Raw genomic sequence first — 18910 nt, 5'->3', positions numbered from 1 at the left:
ATCTCATTTGTGAAGTTTGTTAAAAAAAGTTATCCAATCATTAGCATGTCATACTGAAAGTCAAGCATATCCCTCATTTCTCTTTTTAATCAAGGTCATTAAGATGGGATTTGTCCTAGTTTCTTGAATCAGTCAGATGCTGCAAAAAAGCCTCTGTAATGCTGCAGAAAGAAACATACCTATAGTGTAGAGCTGCTGATAGGGAAGGACAATATGAACTGGGAATTCTGTGGTACTGTTCATTCAAAATATGAGGACTCTACTTGAAGATTCCTTTAATAGAATGTTCATGCTCTGAGTAGTCTGTCACTTCATGCCTCCAGTTTTCATAACTTCCACCAAAATTTGATGGTTTCTCGTCTTTGCTAATAAAATGGTTGCAGTATAAATAAAGATTCAGGAGACATGGTATAAAAAATTACTTAAGTTAAAGAATTCTGATGGCATTTTCTGTTCCTTGATAAATAAATTTGTATATTTGATATTTGATTTAGCTGGCATTTGAGTTGTGGTAGATTCAGAAAGATAATACTGTATCTTGCACGCAATTTGTTGAGTAAAGCTTTCAATATGTATTTCTGGGCTTCTAAAGAAAAAAAATTCTTGTTGATTATGGTGCATTTATGAAATTAGTCAAATTGCAGAGCTGGCCTAAATATGTGCAATCATGAAATGTAATTAACACGTTTTTCAGAAATGCAATCCTGAAATTCTGATGTACTGAAACATCCCAGAAATCTGTTTGACCTCATGGTAGAGGGAAGAAAAAAAAAAAACCACAAAAAAAAACAGTTGAATAAGGGCAATAAGGGGATAAGGGGTAAATAATTTACATACCTGACTTTTTTTGTTTCAAAGTAGAGTTTCTTTCCTCTTTAATGACATTTCTGTCCATAAAAAGAACTTCATTTCTAAATGTTCTAAAAAAAGTTCTAAAAGAACTGCTTCATTCTAAATGAAACTTGGTGCAGACAAGACTTCAGACTAAGTCAGAGTTGTGTCTCTTGTCAAGTTTCACTATTTCATTTTGGTTTTATTTGCTTACAGTTCTTACGTTTCTGTGGGCGGGCAGATTTGACAAAGCAGAGACCCTCTGTCTCCACCATGGTTGGGTGCTTACTTACCTATCAGAAGATCTTTCTTTTATAAGAAGGGTTCATTCAGCTGATCCATAAGAACTGCATTCAGAAATCACAACATTGTAGTAGACAAACGCCTCTACTACTCATTTGTCAACTTTCAGCATTGATTTATGTTAATAATATAACTATTAAGCACTTCTGGGTATTTTTCTAGTGTAGGCACATCTTCCTGCCAATAACCACAGACTAACTGCACTACTTCAAAAGGCAGGTCCTGATGTACAAGAAGATAAAGGTTTCTGTCATGTGTTCTTTGTCAGGTTAGGCTGCTAAATTAACCTGCAAGTAAAGTTAGTAAAAAAAAAAAAAAAAAAAGACATGCTGGGTACATAGTGGTTTAGGCAGTAGATGTCAAAATCTTTTAAATGTCTTTCTCTGTCTGTAAACATGTACAGGGGGAAATTTGAAGCCCTGGGTTTAGATGTGAGCAGAAATGAGTCTGTAATTTTTCCCCCGCTCCCTTTCCTAAGTTTACTTTCTAAATAATTCTGCCTTAGGTCCATCCAGAACTAACCCTAACTTAAGTCAAGGAGGAATGATCTGCAGACATAAATACTTGCATTGCTAATTTTATAGAAACTTCTGGGAAAACTGCTAAAGGATCAGGTCAAGAAACCAGCTTAATTACACTCATTATAAAGTCTATTTTCACTACTTCTAAATTGCTGTAGTACTGTATCACTCTATATACCACAATACTGAGGTTTTTGCACAGAACTAAAAAACATAAATAACACTGCTGTTATTACTGCAAAAGCATAGCAGGCCATGTTTAAAACTATGGTTCCAATTTTAATAGGTTTGAAGGCTTATTTCAGTTCTGAGTCTTTGCTCTTACAGGCTGAACAAGCTCCCACTCATTTAGGTTTGCCAATATTATAATTTCATTATTAATTGGATAGTACAGCCTTTGGCTGCTTACCAAATGATTTGAATGATATGTTCTCCTTCAGTGTTAATTAGTGTGAGCTCTGAGATCTCAAAGATAAGAGTATAATACTTTGGTACATTTCCTCTAAAATGCCTTTTATGTGATTTATTAGCTACACAGAGGTTTCAACCAGAAACGTGAAACAGTTCTAGCTTGTAAAGGATTACAATTTTAGGTTTCTGAATGCTTTTTCTTCATGAGCTGCCAGCATTTAGAATCTGAAAATTTATTTGATCTATCAACTATCTGAGAATGTGTATATATTACTTATTTCAATTAAAATTACTTAAAAGGAATAGAAAACACCCTGTTTGACTCACTTTGACATAAATATATGTATCTTGTTTATCACTTTCTCAATATTAGAGGTATGTCAAGATAAACCTCAGGAGTCATGCTGGATCAATAAGGGTTTGGCCAGGCCCATCACCTCTTTCTTTTCATCTCCAGTAGTTTGAGGAAAAGGTTTTGTGAAGGAGGTGGTCTACAGTTAGTTTCTGTCTTCACTCTTAGCAAACACATCCAGATTTTATCTCAAGTTATAGCTTGAGCATCTCCACTCTGCCAGTGCAGGTCCATTAATCACATCTAGGGATAAAACTGGTAGAAGATTTCAGAGATAATAGTGAAGCTGCTGGCTTTAAACTGATGATGTTATCAGTTAATGCTTTTAATATTTTCTGTTATTAGATTTAGAAGGATATAGTGCATTTTGGATATGGTTAGATCAATACAAAGCTTCCTGATGTTGATATGGTTTGCAGCTGTAAAGTAATATTTATCAATGTAGTAGCATGCTAACAGTATGATTTAGAACATTTTGTATATTTCAAGAGAAAAAAATCACATAATTAAAACAGTTGAAGCAGAAAAAAAGCTATGCACTGATGAGATCAAAGTTTTCTTCTATGTGGAATAACCCATAACAAATTTTGCAGGTGCTGTGATGCAATTATACTGTATAAAAAAATTATGAACTGTTACGAGATAAAAATATAGACTTTGCAAGTCACTGGAAATACCCTGATGTGCTCATTTCATTTTTCTCTCAGCACTGTATTTTTACTATTTTAGAAAATAGTTTATGTTATGTTGCAAAACCTTAAAGGTTAGAAGTCATATTCATTTTTATTCAGGATTTGGAAAAACAAATTATAATCCCTTCCTTTACAGTCAAGGCTCAGCGTGAGGTGAAGAGGATTTAAAGACATCCCCTAACTTTAGTATTTTCTGTTTTCTAATTTAGATGATTACCTCAACATACTAGTTGTTGACCATAAAAAGAGTAGGCTGCAGTGGGAATGTGAAATGAGGGTAAATATGTCTGCCTCTTTCTTTCTGAATGTGGGTTTAGCGCAACAAGCTGTCAGGAAAGGTGATTCAGAGGAAAATAATGGGGTTCTGTAGATATTGCACTATAGCCCAGGAAGCCATTTGTAGGTATCTAATGCACCTTGGTCATTGCAGTGGGTGTTGAGATGTCTTAATACAGCTGTGGTGGGAGGTAAATGTTACTTCCATGGAACAAGCCTTTGGTGTTGTGCATCTCAGGCAGAAAGCACATATTTGCAACTCTGTCAGATTCTTTTCAATTTACTAGCTTTTGGGTATCCCTATCCCTCTAACACTGTGGCAACTTCTAAGTTGAAGCAGGGAGGGCAGCTTTGAATTGATGTTGATAAAGACAGTGGAGGAGTGATTGAGTTCATCTGCAGAGCTGTCCCTCTGCATCTGGCAGCTGATTGCTTGATGAAGCAGGCAGCAAAATAGCAATTTGTTGAAGACAAGTCTTCTAAGCCTTTTAGAAATTCAAGGAAACGCGTTTCAAAGAGCCACCAATTAAAGGAAAAGAAGCCTGATTACTTAGGGTCTGAGGAAAGTTATGTTTATTTTGTTTCTTATTTTGTGTCTCTGTTAACTTCTGATTTCTCTTAAGTGACATAGTACTACAATAGCACGTGGCTGAGAGTGATTAAATAACTTAGGAAATAAGTTTATTAGATTTTTGGCCAATGAGATAGGAAAAAAAAAAAAAAAAAAAAGGATCACGCAGACCTTAAATTCTCATGGAGTTTTTTTCTGTACTGTAACTCTCTGGTCTGTTAAGGACAACTGATAGACTGGGGGGCAGGGTGTGGGGAATATTCCAACCACTTTTCACCAATCGAGGTCTGTATCCAGCAATCCACATAAACACACTTAATTTTGAATGAGAGAGTTGCTGGTGAGAGTTTCCTTATATGCTTATATTTATTAAGACTGTAAGTCCTTTGCTGGTCCTGACCAGCAGCATATTTGATACTTAGTATGGACCTTGGAAGTAGTGTCTTTTGCTCAGAAGCTTCTGCCAAACAAAAGGAGCAGATTTCTACTGCAAATGAACTATTTTCCAGTGTGTCTCCTCATCCATACTCATTTTACGTTACCCTTTCTGACTTCTATTTTGCCACTAACATTTTATTTGGAACCTCCAAGTACTGCTCTTAGAGAAAGTTCCCCTTATTCCTGGAAAGTGCAAAATAGAGCACTCCTCTGTGTCTCCTTTGTGGCCCAAAGTATACAAGGCAGTATGAAAATCACGTCTGATTTTTAGTGCTAAGTGTGATAAATTACTTAAGCCTTACTGTACTCCCTGTTGATGATAACTGAAATAAATTAACAAAAACTACTTTGATTGGCTTTTAGGTTGGGAGAATTGGAAACTACTTAAGAACTTACGGGTTTGTTTTGGTAGTTACACTAGCATGAAAATTTGTGAACAATGTGAATGAAGTGCAAAAGGAATATATAAAGCACACGATCCATCTCCTCTGGTTCTTTACAGGGGATGTAGTGGGTGCCTGAAGACTTCACACACCATTCACATTTATCAGTTGGGCAGCTTTATTTCTAAACAGGAACAGACACTTATGGGAATTTCATGCCTCTCAGAACGTTTATTTGGCAGCCTATCACCATGGCTTCCAAGCTGTTTCCACATAAAATTAGCAGTAGAGGTTGAGTTGATATACAACATCAGTGTTGCTCTAGCTCCTTTATTTTAGGGCATCAGTTTCTTTCCATTAGATGTTTATTTTTTTTTTTACATTTGTTTCATTTTGAAAAATGACACCTATGGGTAGACTAGTGTTAAAGTTAAAAATATAACACAGAAAACTTTTCCCAGACTTAAAATAAGCAATAAGATAAAACATATAGGACGGTTAGAGGAGCTTACAAAACTTAGTCCAAATTATTGTATTTTTCTGAAGTATAATATGTTGTTTATTCTCTCAGACTGTTATGGCTTTGTTGGTTCATCAGAGATATAATTGGCTACTCTATAGAGTAGTTCAAAGCACTTATAAAAAGTTTAATATTGCTATGTTTTAGATTATGATTGGTATAGGGTAGTCCCAGCTGATTTGTAATCTTGTTGTTTTGTTTTGTTTCTCAAACAGGTGTGCTTTATGAAGTTGTTCAGAGCTTCCCTGGAGTGGAGGAAAATGTGCAAGTGGATGCACGTGTAAATAGCCACAGGTGGAGAAGGCACTCAGAGTCTCTTAAATCAGTCAACACTAACAGAGCCAGTATGGGGCAGGATTCCTCTGAGCCAGGTGGTTTCACAGATCTGTTGCTTGAAGAGGGACATGAGAATGCTACCCAGATTGAGGTAGAAATTCATTTCACTTTTTATTTAATCTGTTATTTTTGATTGGGGGGTGAGGGGAGTAAGTAAAAAAAGGTGAGTTCTTCAATATCTTTAATACATTTAAGCATTAGCAGTTGAATATAGTGTTGTGATTGTGTATCTGTCCCTGCAAGCATGTGGAAGTCTGTTTTTTCTCCTGCCTTGGGACTGGAGCATGTCCCTTCTGATTTCTGTGGAGAGTCTCTTGAAGATGTCTGTCTATCTGGAAACCAGTTATGGAAAGTTCTCTGTTGTAGCAGTGCTTTCTACTTAACTGGAAAAGGAAACTGTATTTAAAAAATTAAAAAAATAAAAAATAAAAAAATTGAAAGTTCAAATACCTCCATTTGTGAGATTTTTGTCTTGTCTACACGGAGAATGATTATTAGAAATGGAAAGAGAAAGACCCTAGGGAAACAAGAAGTATTCTATGTCAGATGTTGAAAGTATTAGTTTATTAATTATTATATTTTATAGTCCCCAATAGTCTTGATATATTACTCCTATACTCTAGGATTTAATTTAATCTCTAATTGCTAGTTCAGAAATTTAATTTCTAGATTATCACTGCATGGATATCATGTAAATCTCCTTGAAAGTCAGTTGTGTCTTTTAAAGGTGCTCTCAGTTTAGAGAATTGTAGGTGCAGTGGAAGTTGTCCATGAATTACTTCAGACATGATGTTGTTCTCAATTGGTGCTAAACATATCTAGCTACAATGATTTGTGGAAATTCTACTGTCTGCAGTGTTACCTTAATATTTGTATAAAAATGTACTGGCTGTATTAACATTCTCTTACACACAGATAACAACTGTAAGTAATTATTGTATTAGTACTGATTTTTATTTTTTTAAGTACTAGATCTGGTTGTTTTCTATTTAATAAAATCTCCATTATGTTTATCAATAAAATACAGCTTGTAGTAGACTATACTTAAAATTTTCAATCTTTGTTTGCTTCCAAAGCTTCAGTGCTATTTTTTTTTCCTCTAGTGAGGAGTTCATTCTCAAACACAAAATTTCTCAAAGTTAAAATTATAAACTGTAGAGATAACGATGAGTCAAAATACTAATTCCTTTTTCAAAGGTGTGTTTTGTGGTTTCTTTCTTTTTTTTTAATTTGATTTAAAATGATTTAGTTTTTTGCTTCTTCATTCCCCACCATCTAGCCTTACTTGTAGCAGCTCACTCCAAAACAAAAGAGTTCAATCCTATTTCTAATTATTTTAGCACAAAGCGGAAGGTGTCTTGGATACAGGAATGTTTGTGTAGCTGATCTTTCCATGGCTCACACGTATATCTGTATGCACTGTCACTTGTGTTTCCAGTCTGAGTTCCATGCTCTTACAGAATGAAATGGGTCAGAGCTGCCTCCATAATACTTGTGATTGGCAACATGTGGGGGAAAAATGAATGCTTGAAAATGGATGTGTATTGAATCATGCTTTTTCTGTAGCTGTCTTTCCTGCCTGATTAATGGCACTGCAGAGTCTTAACCTCCAAAGTACACTATCCCAACAGAGTTTATTAAATTCAGATTCTGTTCTCCCCTATATCCCTCTCTTCTTCTAGTCTTCCTGGCACAGTGAAATAACTGAACTATGTTCTTACACTTTATCAGATCCTTTTGTAAAATCCCTACTACAACACATGGGCCCTTTACAAAAAAAAAAAAAAAAAGTGAAAATTGATGCCTAGCTTTGTAGAAGAGGTAAAGTGTATGACCAGAATTCACAGTAGAAGAATCCATATGTTGCAGTCTTCTGCAGCTTAGGAGCTCATCATGCTGGAGAGCATATTGATTTATTTTTTTCTTAAACTCTTCTTCTGCATGTGTTGCAGGTCTTGTGGGAGAAAATCCAGAGAATGAGTACTACTTGCCACTCGTATTTAATGACACTGCAGTATCATAGCGTTTCTTTATCACACATACTGTTTACCTCTGAATTATTGTGTAGACTTTCTCTGCATGTGTGGAAGAATCTTCCACTGGACGCCTGCTTAGTAATGAATATATCTTTTAATTTTTGTTGTTGTTATATTCTTCGTTATACTGATGAGTTTACTTTTTACCCAGATTTCACTTTTTTAAGGGCAATTAATTTCTGCACTCTACTTAAAAATAACTCAGAATGTTTCCTGTGTGATCAAATCCATACAGCCATCATGTGGCAAATGATAAAATCCATCTGCATGTATGATAGCTCATGTCCATTAGCTTTTGTTGATGTGTTAACTGGGATTTCTTTTACTTTTGTTTTTCCTTTAGAATAGCACCATTCCAAGTCTCCATAATCCATAAATTATTTTAAGATCAGTGGAATATGAACTTCAGACCTTGAAGAGCAGCCTCAAAAAGTGCATTGTAAATCAGTTTATCATGTCTTTGCAGGGTGGACCTGCCCCCATCTTGAAGGATGATAGTGGTAAAATTCTTATGCTGTTTCTCTGCTCTGAGAGCTTGAACAGTGCAACCACTAGGGATGCCAGAAACATTCACTGTCACCCTTTGCTTTGTTTGGCCTCCTTCATTTGTTTGACAGTGTGTTATTCAGGAAGGAACTCGTGCAAACTGATGCATCAGATCTTTTCTTGAATAAGATGTCCTCTTGAACCAGACTCTGGAAGTTGAAACATATTGCAGAGATAAGCTGAAGCATTGGATATAATCATACTACGTGGGAAATGGGCATGGCCTTCAGAAGGAGGTGATGGGACCTTCTCAGAAATCTGTCCTGTTGTTGGAGGATAGGAATTGCATGAGCCCAAGGTGGAGAGTTGTGGCAGCACAAACTAAAACTGGTAGCTCTAAGAAAAAGGCAAAGGGCAGGAAGAACACCTTTCTGCTGCAGAGTAGATCTTCTGTGTGAGTGGCATGTATGGTCTTTCTGGAGAGTTGTCAGTGAGCTGGAGATAACAAGGTAAGATTAATTTATAGCAAATGATTATCAAATGATTATCATAAACATTATAAAATGGTATGAGATTATGAAAGCACTTCTTCCTCTTAGTTTAATAGGATTTTTAATAATGTGCCAGTTAAAGACTAGAATGTTTTAAATATAAAAGTTCCCAAGGAGGGAGGTTGGTCCCATCTGCTTTCTGAGGCTACATAATATAACCAGAACAAATGAGTGAGACCATAAGTGTGGAAAAGGGTGAGATGCCATGTTGTACAGATGGACACAAATGTTACAGCCCTAGAGAAATCCCTGAAGTAGATGGCATTTAGATGAGTGGGGAATATATTGGCAGCAGTCCAAATTTACAGCAGAGTGAACCCTGAAAATGCAGTATTCTGGTGACGCAATGCAGCCAGATTGGCTTCATTTGCCACAGGGCCAAGAAAGCTTCAGAATGTTCCTCTTCACAAATGGGAGCCTCTGTGGATAAGGCTTGCATAGGAGAAATATGAAGTGACTACTGCTGTTTTGTTTTTTTTGTTTCCCCCTTCTAATTTATTTTGGGACTCTTCTTTTCAATCTTGGGATTCAGGGTTGATTAGCTTTGTTTTTGCATTTTTTTGCTGAGTAAATTACCTCTTCTTTACCATGCTCAGAAAATTCAGAAGTGCCTTTTATTTGTGATAAACAAGCCCAGGAAATGCAAGGGGTAGGGTAGGATTTGTTGTTGCACAATTATGGTATGTCCTTGAAAAAGTAATGAGCATGAAAATAGGTCTCAATAAATATGTTTAGTTTGACATACCTTCTTTCAAACAAGGAGAAAACTAGGACAAATGTGCTTTCTTCACCTGTTTTCATAAAAGCATAGTTATTAAGTAATTGACTCTTTTATTTTAACAATGTTAATGCTTCTGGTTAGATTCGTGGTCATGTTTTGACCTTTGTGTTAATCTCCAAAGCACTGTAGTCATCCAAAGGTAATGAAAACAGGTAGCAGAGGTTCTTGTTCCTCTTTTACTAGAAAAGGAGCTGATCCCTGAAATGCATCTAGTGTGGATGTCAGATTCCTAATACCTGTGCAGATGCTTTCTTGTTTTGCCACAGTGCTCTCTAATGTAGGAATGGCCACAGGGCACTGAAAAGAGAGGCTTAATAGTGCATTAATATATAATTATGGATCACACAAAATGTAGCATATTTTTCAAAGTCTAAAATACATATCATTTTCTAAGTGGTGACCAGTCATTATGTAAGAGCTCTGTACAGAAATTATTATCGAGCATTTATAATTTTTGTTCCTTTTTTTTCCAGATATTCAGCTCCAGGCATAGACTTTTAAATGATTTCTAGAAAAATTTCTTAGTCCTTTGCTTTACCATTCCCTTTCCCTGATCCTTCTGACAGCTTAACCCCAGTAAACCATGCAACACTGAGAAATAAAATACTGAAAATTTGAAGTGAAGCATCTGTAATATACAGCATACGTTGTTAATGGCATATGATGACAAATTTTGCAAAATAAGTGTGGGACATAAATTACTGTAGCACTTCCCATTTTATAGAGATACTATGTCAAAACAAACAGCGCCTTTCACAAACTTCAAGTATTAAAAAAGAAATCCAGCAATAAAAGAGTAGGTTAAAGTGAAGTTGGGGTTCAGTTGAGTGCAGCTATGCTAACAATAAGGTTTTACTGCTTTTCAGCATGAAAACAGTGAGGAAAAACATAGTTTTTAATGTAAGGTTTTATAACAGAATGAATGATTGAAACTATAGAACAGACGGTGGAGTTCTAAGCAAGAAGCAGCATGGTGTGCACCATAAGTCAAATCAAACTTGGCTGTTTCTTACTTTCTCCATGCCCTCTCAATCCCCAACTGTAATACTTGTGATGATAGGAAATTATTGCTGTTTCACTGGAAAATGAGCATATTTCCTGGTAGGAAAGTTATTCCTATGGATATGACTGATATCTTCTGTTTTGTGTACTGCTTTTAACTAAAATAGAGTTGATGCTAACTGAGGGCACTCTTTTTCTCGTCTTTCTTTAGATGTTGTTTGGAACACACATTTTTAGCAATCCTTGTAATTTAGACCTGGAAAGCATCTTGTCTATCAGAACTTTAGTGGATTTCTTACTGGCAGCACGCTTCTGCTGAATTTTACATTTTCTCCAAGAGTTACTGTCCAAAAAGAGGCTTCTCCCTTATCAGTCCCAGTCCCTTTGCAGCAGTGAAGATGTCTGGTTCTGACTGGCAAAAACAGCGGAAGGGATTGAGTTTGACAACCCTTGGGATTTGAGAGCAATTGTTCTCAGCTACTGGCAGTAGTGGTAACATGCCCGCTGCTCTATTCTTACTGCAAGTCTGAGCAAGGAAAAAAAATAATGGTTAGGATTAAATTCCACTCAGCTGAACAAATGATAAGGTGTTCCTGGAATTACTGCTCCGATGCACTGTATTAGAAGTAGAAAAATTTGTCTTTGCATAACTGTGTGAAGCCTCAAAATTAAGCCGTTTTGTAATTGCGCAGTGAGCTGCAAGTTTGGCCAAGCCCTCCTCTATCTTGTTTCTATATATGTTTGTGTATATATACGCATATATATATATATATAAAATATGTATTTTTTTTTCCTATCACAATGTTTTATTGCCATTTGTGTCTGAAGGAATTAGAAATAAAGACCAGCACAGCCAGGGCTTCCTATTTTGTTATGTTGGCCAATGATGTCAGTGGTGAATGTTGGTGGTATGGCAGCAGAGGTTGAACCTTCTCACCAGTATCTCATTATGTTTTGTTGCCATGTGACAGATTTTTAAAGATTATTATTTTTAATACCTACTAAAAAAAAGCTGGAAAGTTATTTTATTTTTTTTCTGGAATCTGTGCAGGTGATGTGAAACAACCAATCGTCTACTCTCAATCCTCTAATTCAACAAATTAAGCATCCTAGTCCTCTTTACTAAGTCAAACAGTATGCACCTGCAACTAGAATTAGAATCTGGGATCATCATTAATTTACTTTTTTTGTCCCCCCACTTGTCCAGCTCAATTTTCTACCAGTGATGTCATAGTTCCTAGCTAGGCAGCAGACCCATATGTCACTGTCTTGTTTCCTGTCAGTTGCAAAAGGGTAAACTGGATAAAAATGTAATATATCTTTTTGTATTGAATTTATTAATTGCTTGCTTAAATCAAAGCAATTGTGATACTTGCATTGTGATGGTCTTTAGATGGACTTGAATTCATTATCAATCCTGCAAGAAGTGCTGAAGAAATGATCATATTGGTAGTTTCATTTTTCTCAATCTAAAGGAATGATGATTCTACTACTAACTCAAATATAGCTGGAAAAAAAAAGAAAAGTTTAAGACTTGAGGGAGCACTTGCTCTCTTTTTCTCTTAAACTTCCATGGAGGGAGAGGGGGAATGAAAGAAATTTAAAAATGAGTTTTCCTTACTTCTAAGTAAGGGAATTCACAATTCTCCATGGTAATCCTTTGTTCATTTCCACATGCTTAGCTGTGTTGGCATGTGAGGTGTTTAACATGCTGATGATAATGAAATTTTGCAGCAAGGAAGGATACAGGGGATTTGGAATTTAATGGAATCTGCCTTTGAGTTTTCTTGATGATAATACTTCACATTTCTGTTTCCCTCTTCATCTCCGTGTTCCTAAAGCACATTACAATTACTCCACAATCACTGAACTCATGACTGAAAAGCTATGAGAGGTATCAACAACAGACCTACTTTTTTTTTTCCTGAATTAATTCTTTCAGTCATGCATGCCACAGCCCTAGCTTGTGGAAGTTGGCTGAAAATAGGTTCAGATAATGGAAGCTGAGTGTTAGGTGTGGCTGCGTATACTGGGTAGGTCACTCCAGTCACTTCCTTTCTGACCACTTTCAACTTGGAGTGCCTTCACAAAGGATATAGCAAATACAAAAATAGATTAAAAATTTTAAAATGTGAGAGAGACCATGGGAACTTAAGATGAAATTCAGTTGCCTAGATTTAAGTGCCTGGTAATATTTTTGGCAGAAAGGTTATGCTGGATGTTTTCTTTCCCTGTGTGTGGAATACAGGTCTCCTAACGGTGTTGAACCATGTCTTACAGACTCATGTGGCACTGGGTTTTTCCTGTGCTTAGAAGTTGCATCTCAGCCCTGGTCAGTACGGGCAGTGTTTGGGGGTTTGTTTTGCTCTGAAGTGTGATGAGCTGAAAAAGATAGACCTACACTGGCAGTGCTTGGTTTCCAAAGAGCAGTAGAAATCTGAGCTACAGCTTCATAATTTATTCATCTCTATCTTCCGCTCTAATCTGTGAATGGAATTTGGCACATTCATTGTGGATTTCACCCAGCTCTATGTTTTAGTAACTAAAGATTCAATAATGTTATATGTGGGAGCTAATTTAGGAGGTGATTGACTTGTGGTTTTGGTTGCGGTCAGTTTAAACATGATGACTTCTACAGAAGCCATGATAGTACAGTTCATTCTTAAGCACCCGGGCTCTAGGACGGGCATGCTGCTGTCTGAACAGCATGGCTTCAAAAAAGAGTCATGCTGCATGATGTGAATGCTTCAAGTTAAGCTTTATCCTTACTTTAGCCATCTTTTCCTGAGTTTTACAGAAAGAAAAGCTGCTGCTTTAATAAATGAGTGTTCCTGTTTGTATTAACTTAATATCTATCAGTCATACTTGTTCTTACAGCCTACTGCTTTATGATTTCAGCTGTGATCCCTGACAGATCCCTGAATTGTGTCATTAACTGTTCAGGAATCACAGCACACACAAGTAAGTGTGGAGGCAGCTTCCTGAACTGACCTACAGAGTCTTGGTCAGCTTTAAACTACAGCTCCTACTATTAATTTAATTGTGCAGAGCTTTAACGCTGTTCATCCTGATTTAGGTTTGCTATCTTTCCTCCTTATGTGAGGCTTCAGGGTGACTGGGTCTTGGCTGTTCTTTTTTTCCTTATCGTGTCTTCTAATTGAGAAGGAATAGGAATGACTTACCCATTACAGGTTCTGAATGTGCACCAGAAGAAGAAATAGCTTAGGATGACTTAAAGATGCTGCAATACCTGGATCCAAAAGAAAAAAGGAACAGAATTCTGTATTTTGTTTTGTTTTTAAACTGAACTTATACTGTATCACAAGGAAAAAATAAATACTGTACAAATGAGGCTGTAGGTATGTCACAGTATTTACACTCCCTCCACTACAAGGACAGGCTGGGAGAGTTGGAGTTCTTCAGCCTAGAGAAGAGAAGGCTTCAAGGAGACCTTACAGCAGCCTTCCAGTGTCTGAAGGGGGCCTGCAGGAAAACTGGGGAGGGACTTCTTAGAAGGGCATGTGGTGACAGGACAAAGGGAAATGGTTTTAAACTGGAAGCGGGTAAGTTTAGACTAGATATGCTGTAGACTAGGCCTGGCACTTAGCTTTTTTTTTATGTTTACAATCTTTTCTAGAGCTTCAATTTTATAAATGTTTTAGTCACTTATACATATCTAAAAATGAAAAAAAAACCCCTGATTTTTAATAATTAAGATAAAATCAATTTGCTGCTAAGTGTTTTCATAGTAATTTTATTAAAATGTCTTCCATTTATTTTCTTTTTAGTGGAGGGGATGGTACATAGCAGTCAAAGGCTTATTGTGAGAATTTCTTAAAGTCGTGTTCCAACAAATCATAAACAAAGCTGCATAATAAACATTTCTCTACTGTAATTGTTTTGTGAGTTACTTGCTCTTTTTTATTTTTTCTTCTTTAAGTAAGATGTTGCAGAAACTTTTGCTCTTTTGAAGCTTGTCTCTCATGATAAGACATTCCAAGGGGCTATAAGACTGCTGTAATGACCCCTAAATAGGCTGACAGTTTTCTAGCCATCCCCAAGAGGGAAGCTTCTTTTCAGAAGCAGCTGAATATCATGGAAAAAGGCAGTGGCTCCAAGCTGACTCTTCACAAAACCAGAAAGACTAAACGGCTTTTTGGATTAATAACAGGTTTATGGCTTCCTTCTCTGCCAAGCTGTCTGTCAGCATGTGTGATTCTCCATTATAGGCACTGTCAGACGCTCAGACAGGAAAGTGCAGTTTAAAATCCTTGTCGCTTAAGCTTCAAGTTGATGCAGAGCCATAGAAATCCATATGCGTATGAAGGGGCAAAAGTCAGGAGCTCAGGGCTTGTGTTTGAGCCTAGCTGATGGTGTCATTGAGTGTTAACAGAAACAGCCTCCAGATGCAAATCTGTGAGGTTCTAGGACTCGGTCTTCTCTGAAAATCTGTAAATCTTTTAAATTGGATCATTGCTATGTTACAACTGTAATTGCATGCTTTGTGTTAAAATACAGTTAAATGAAAGCAGTGTGTTAAGTGTCTTTTTTTTTTTTTCCTCATTTTCCATGACCTTAATCCTTCTATTAGGACCTCATCTCAGCATCAACAGTCTTTTCCCGTGCTAGCTCATTTCTCCTGCTAATGGCTGTAATGCTGGGTAATGCTGAGCATGCATGTGCATCTCTTTCAATCCCAAGCAAAGTTAGAGGTTGGGTGGAGCATGGCTTGAGAGCAGCCCTGAGGAGAAAGATTTGAGAGTGTCAGTTGAGAAAAGACTCAACATGAGCTGGTAGTGTGCTATTGCAGCCCAGAAGGCCAACCGCATCCTGGGTTGTGTCAAGAGAAGTGTGACCAGCAGGCTGAGGGAGGCGATTCTGCCTCCCTACTCTGCTCTCGTGAGATCCCACCTGGAGTACTGTGTCCAGTTCTGGGGCCCTCTAGACAAGAAGGAGATGGAGCTGTTGGAATGGGTCCAGAGGAGGGTTGCGAAGATGATCAGAGGGCTGGAGCACCTCTGCTATGTGGGCAGGCTGAGAGAGCTGGGGTTCTTCGGCCTACATAAGTGAGGCTCTAAGGAGACCTTATAGTGGCCTTCCGGTACCTGAAGGCAGCCTTCAGGAAAGCTGGAAAGGGACTTTTTATTGCATGTAGCAACAGGACAAGGGAAAACAGGTTTTAAACTGGATGAGGGTAGAATGAGACTAAATATTAGAAAGTTGAGTATTAGAAAATGAGACTGTGAGGGCAGTGAGACACTGGAACAGGCTGCCCAGGGAGGTTGTGGATGCCCTCTCCCTGGAAGCATTCAAGGCCATGCTGGATGGGGCTTTGAGCAGTTTGGTCTAGAGGGAGGCATCCCTGCCTATAGCAGAGGGGTTGGAGCTAGATGATCTTAAAGATCTCTTCCAACCCAAACCATTCTGTGATTACAGAGTCCAATGTCAGGTGTCATCTCCATGCTGCCCTCTTGCACTGTTTTTATCTGGTGACTACTCACAACATGTGGAATGATAAGATCAATTTTCTAATAAAAATCCAAAAATGTTCAGCATTTAATGATAGCTTTATTTTACTGGTGCTATAGGCTGTGATACAGAGAGGGGGTAAGGAAAAAATTAGTGCTGAGTGAGGTTGGATACAAATAACGTTGAGGAAACTGGTTTTGTTGTCTGCGTGCAGGATCATATTGCTGCTGGCTTGTTTTAATAGAAGGGTTGCTCTTTTTTTCTTCAGTGAAATGAATTACTAGGACTACTTTTCTTCATTACGGAAATACTTTTAATTGCTGACTCATTTCCTTCCTCTAAATTTCTCAATCTATGTTTTATTATCTTTGTCTCTCCCTGAAAATGTTCTGTTTTTAATACGTAATTACCTGTTTTCTCATTCTAGGGTTTCCATTTTATTGTGTAAATGCAACTTCTAGAAAACATAATTAGACAATTACAGATTAATTTCATAAGCTATTCCTCTATAAATGCTCATATTTTATTCAGAATTAAAGTCAACTTTATGAACATGCTGTTTGATGATGAATTTCCTCAGTACTGATTTTGGGGGCAAAAACCAGAAGCATTTTAATTTCATTAAAAAGTATGCATAGTCTGCAATTTTAGCAATAGTTGGGCAATAATTTTGTTAAAAATCATACACCAGTTCCTCTTTTTTCAGTGACAAAATTAAGCATCTATAATGTCTTAACTTCATATCCCTGATGGCTTCAGAGTTCCTTCATTGTGTTGCCTCAATGGTAATCTGACAATACCATTTCAATAGTTAGAATATTTAAAAGAACAGTTGTCTGTTCTTAGACATGCAGTCTAATTGTCTTCAGTTACAGGTAGCACCTTCATAACATCTGTTTCCAAATTTTTGAAGATTAATGTCCTTGGATTTTTTTTATTTTTTTTTTCTGGTCAAAACCCATTATTTAACTTTTGAAGTAAAAACAGTGATAAATTAAGTGTTGTGTGAGCAAATTGGAAAGAGCGGTCAGGCTGCCCAGGGAGGTGGTGGAATCACTGTCCCTGGAGGTGTTCAAGAAACATGTACATATGGCACTGAGAGACATGCTTAGTGGGCATGGTGGGGATGGATGGATGACTGGACTAGGTGATCTTAGTGTTCTTTTCCAAGCTTAATAATTATATGATTTTAATGCTATGTAATATTTAATGGATTGAAGGACTGGGAGAAGGTGACCAAAACGAAAGCTGTTGAAATCTAACTGCTGTCTGTCTGTGTGCCCGGTAACAGTTTGCTTTGCTAATATCTTTCTCTCTTACAGAGAAACTAATGGTTTCTCTACAGTGTACTGTTGTGCAGCAGCAGAGCTCATCCCTGGATGGCAGCTGCTTTTTCACTGCTTTGTTTCAAGTATAGCCTTATAGATGGTAAAACTGCATTCATTATTGTCTGCGGTTTGAATGGAATCAAAAAAAGTACTTGAAAGAAAAACATTCTTGCGTATAGATTCGACAGAAGCTCTTATTCCCAACCTAAATTAAGGAGCATATGTAAGCATGGGACTCTCAAAGTTTCTTTTCCCTTCACGTATGAGATTGCGTCATCATTGAATCATGATGCCTTACCTCAGTGAGAGAGAACTTTATTGTTTCATGGTTTCTTCAGTATTATTTTCACGTACACATTTGGCTAGCATCCCAGTTAGCAATTTGAATGCATCTTGGAGCATAATGTAGCTCTTCCTGTTAAATAGCACACACAGTTACATCATACTTCCTAGACTGTGAGAGCACACCTAGCACGTTTGAAGTCCTTACTTATTAAGGGAGAGCAGTTGTTGAGGAAACAGCCTTGTGACATTTGGTGTGTATTTCAGAGTGACTTACGGAATGGATGTCTAGTACGAATTTGACAAGTAATGAACACTGAAAGTTCAAAGAAGGCTTAATCTTCAGCTGTGCTGAGCTTTCATGAGCAATGTATGCATGCAGCACACCTGAGAATACTTAGTTGGAGTAAGAGGAGTATGAAAATATATTCAATGTGTCATTAGAAAATATCCCCCATAAAAACTGTAAGAAATTAGTTTTCTTTACAATCGCAGTAAAATGGCAGCTCAACACTGAGGATTGTTTCAGGTAAAAAATAACTTATTTCCTCATAATAATTATTTGCGTAGAAAAAAACATAAAACTTTGTATTTAAACATCGGCTCTTTAATTAATTTTCTGTTGCTTCTTAAAGTAGTAATGGGCATGTTGTCTGCTTTCTCTCCACTTATTTTTTCATATGTTAACATGCTTCTGCTTCATTTCATTTCTAAGCATTTTAATTTCCTACAGTTTGTGGAACACGTTATGAAACAGGTAGAATCAACCAAACCCCTTAAACAGATCTTTCAGAATGAAGACTCTGAGATATCTATTCTTACCAATAAAGCATGTCTTTATAGCTGGCAAACTTATGGAAGAATCCTGTGATTTCATTTCCACAGTAATGCATGTTCAAAAATATAAAGACTGGAAATATCGCTGTTCCTCAGTGTACCAAAGCCTCTTAAGCTGTTCAGGCCAACTTTATCTATGAGCTTTTTCTAGACACATTGTAAATTTGCAGTATTTTTTTTGTAGCCATTCTGCAGAAAACTGAAAACATTTTGATTTAAGTATTTCACAGTTAAAAACTTTGGATGAATGAAGGTTGACTTTAAAGATGAAACCTGAGTTTTAATTTCTAACCTTAGACTTTTGTTTGTTTTCAGTGTCTTAGATATCATTCAGAAAAGTACAGACAATTGTAGCCATTCCTATTGGGAATCAATAGCTAGGATAAAATATCCATAGATACTGCTTTCCAACCTGGAATATTAGTTTTCTTCAGCGGAGAGAGTTGGCAATAACCAACCTTTAAATATTTTTTTTTTGTTTGCAGAGCAATCTTAAAGGAGGAC

The 18910-nt window shown here is 36.9% G+C and overlaps 1 protein-coding gene across 3 annotated transcripts in view; it reads left to right on the top strand.

Annotated features, from left to right (window-relative positions):
- The window catches only part of PLXDC2 (plexin domain containing 2), a 234730-nt gene that overhangs the window by 111658 nt on the left and 104162 nt on the right, over positions 1-18910 (top strand). For all 3 annotated transcript variants that reach the window (XM_418613.8, XM_046938254.1, XM_040691787.2), the window contains one exon: positions 5514-5725. In XM_418613.8, the coding sequence (XP_418613.3) occupies positions 5514-5725 (212 nt within the window). The remainder of the gene's footprint in view (positions 1-5513; positions 5726-18910) is intronic.

This window comes from Gallus gallus, chromosome 2 (genome assembly GCF_016699485.2).
Source record: "Gallus gallus isolate bGalGal1 chromosome 2, bGalGal1.mat.broiler.GRCg7b, whole genome shotgun sequence".
Classification (NCBI taxonomy): Eukaryota; Metazoa; Chordata; class Aves; order Galliformes; family Phasianidae; genus Gallus; species Gallus gallus.
Note: the sequence above shows the minus strand (reverse complement) of the source record. Positions and strands in the feature narration are given on the sequence as shown.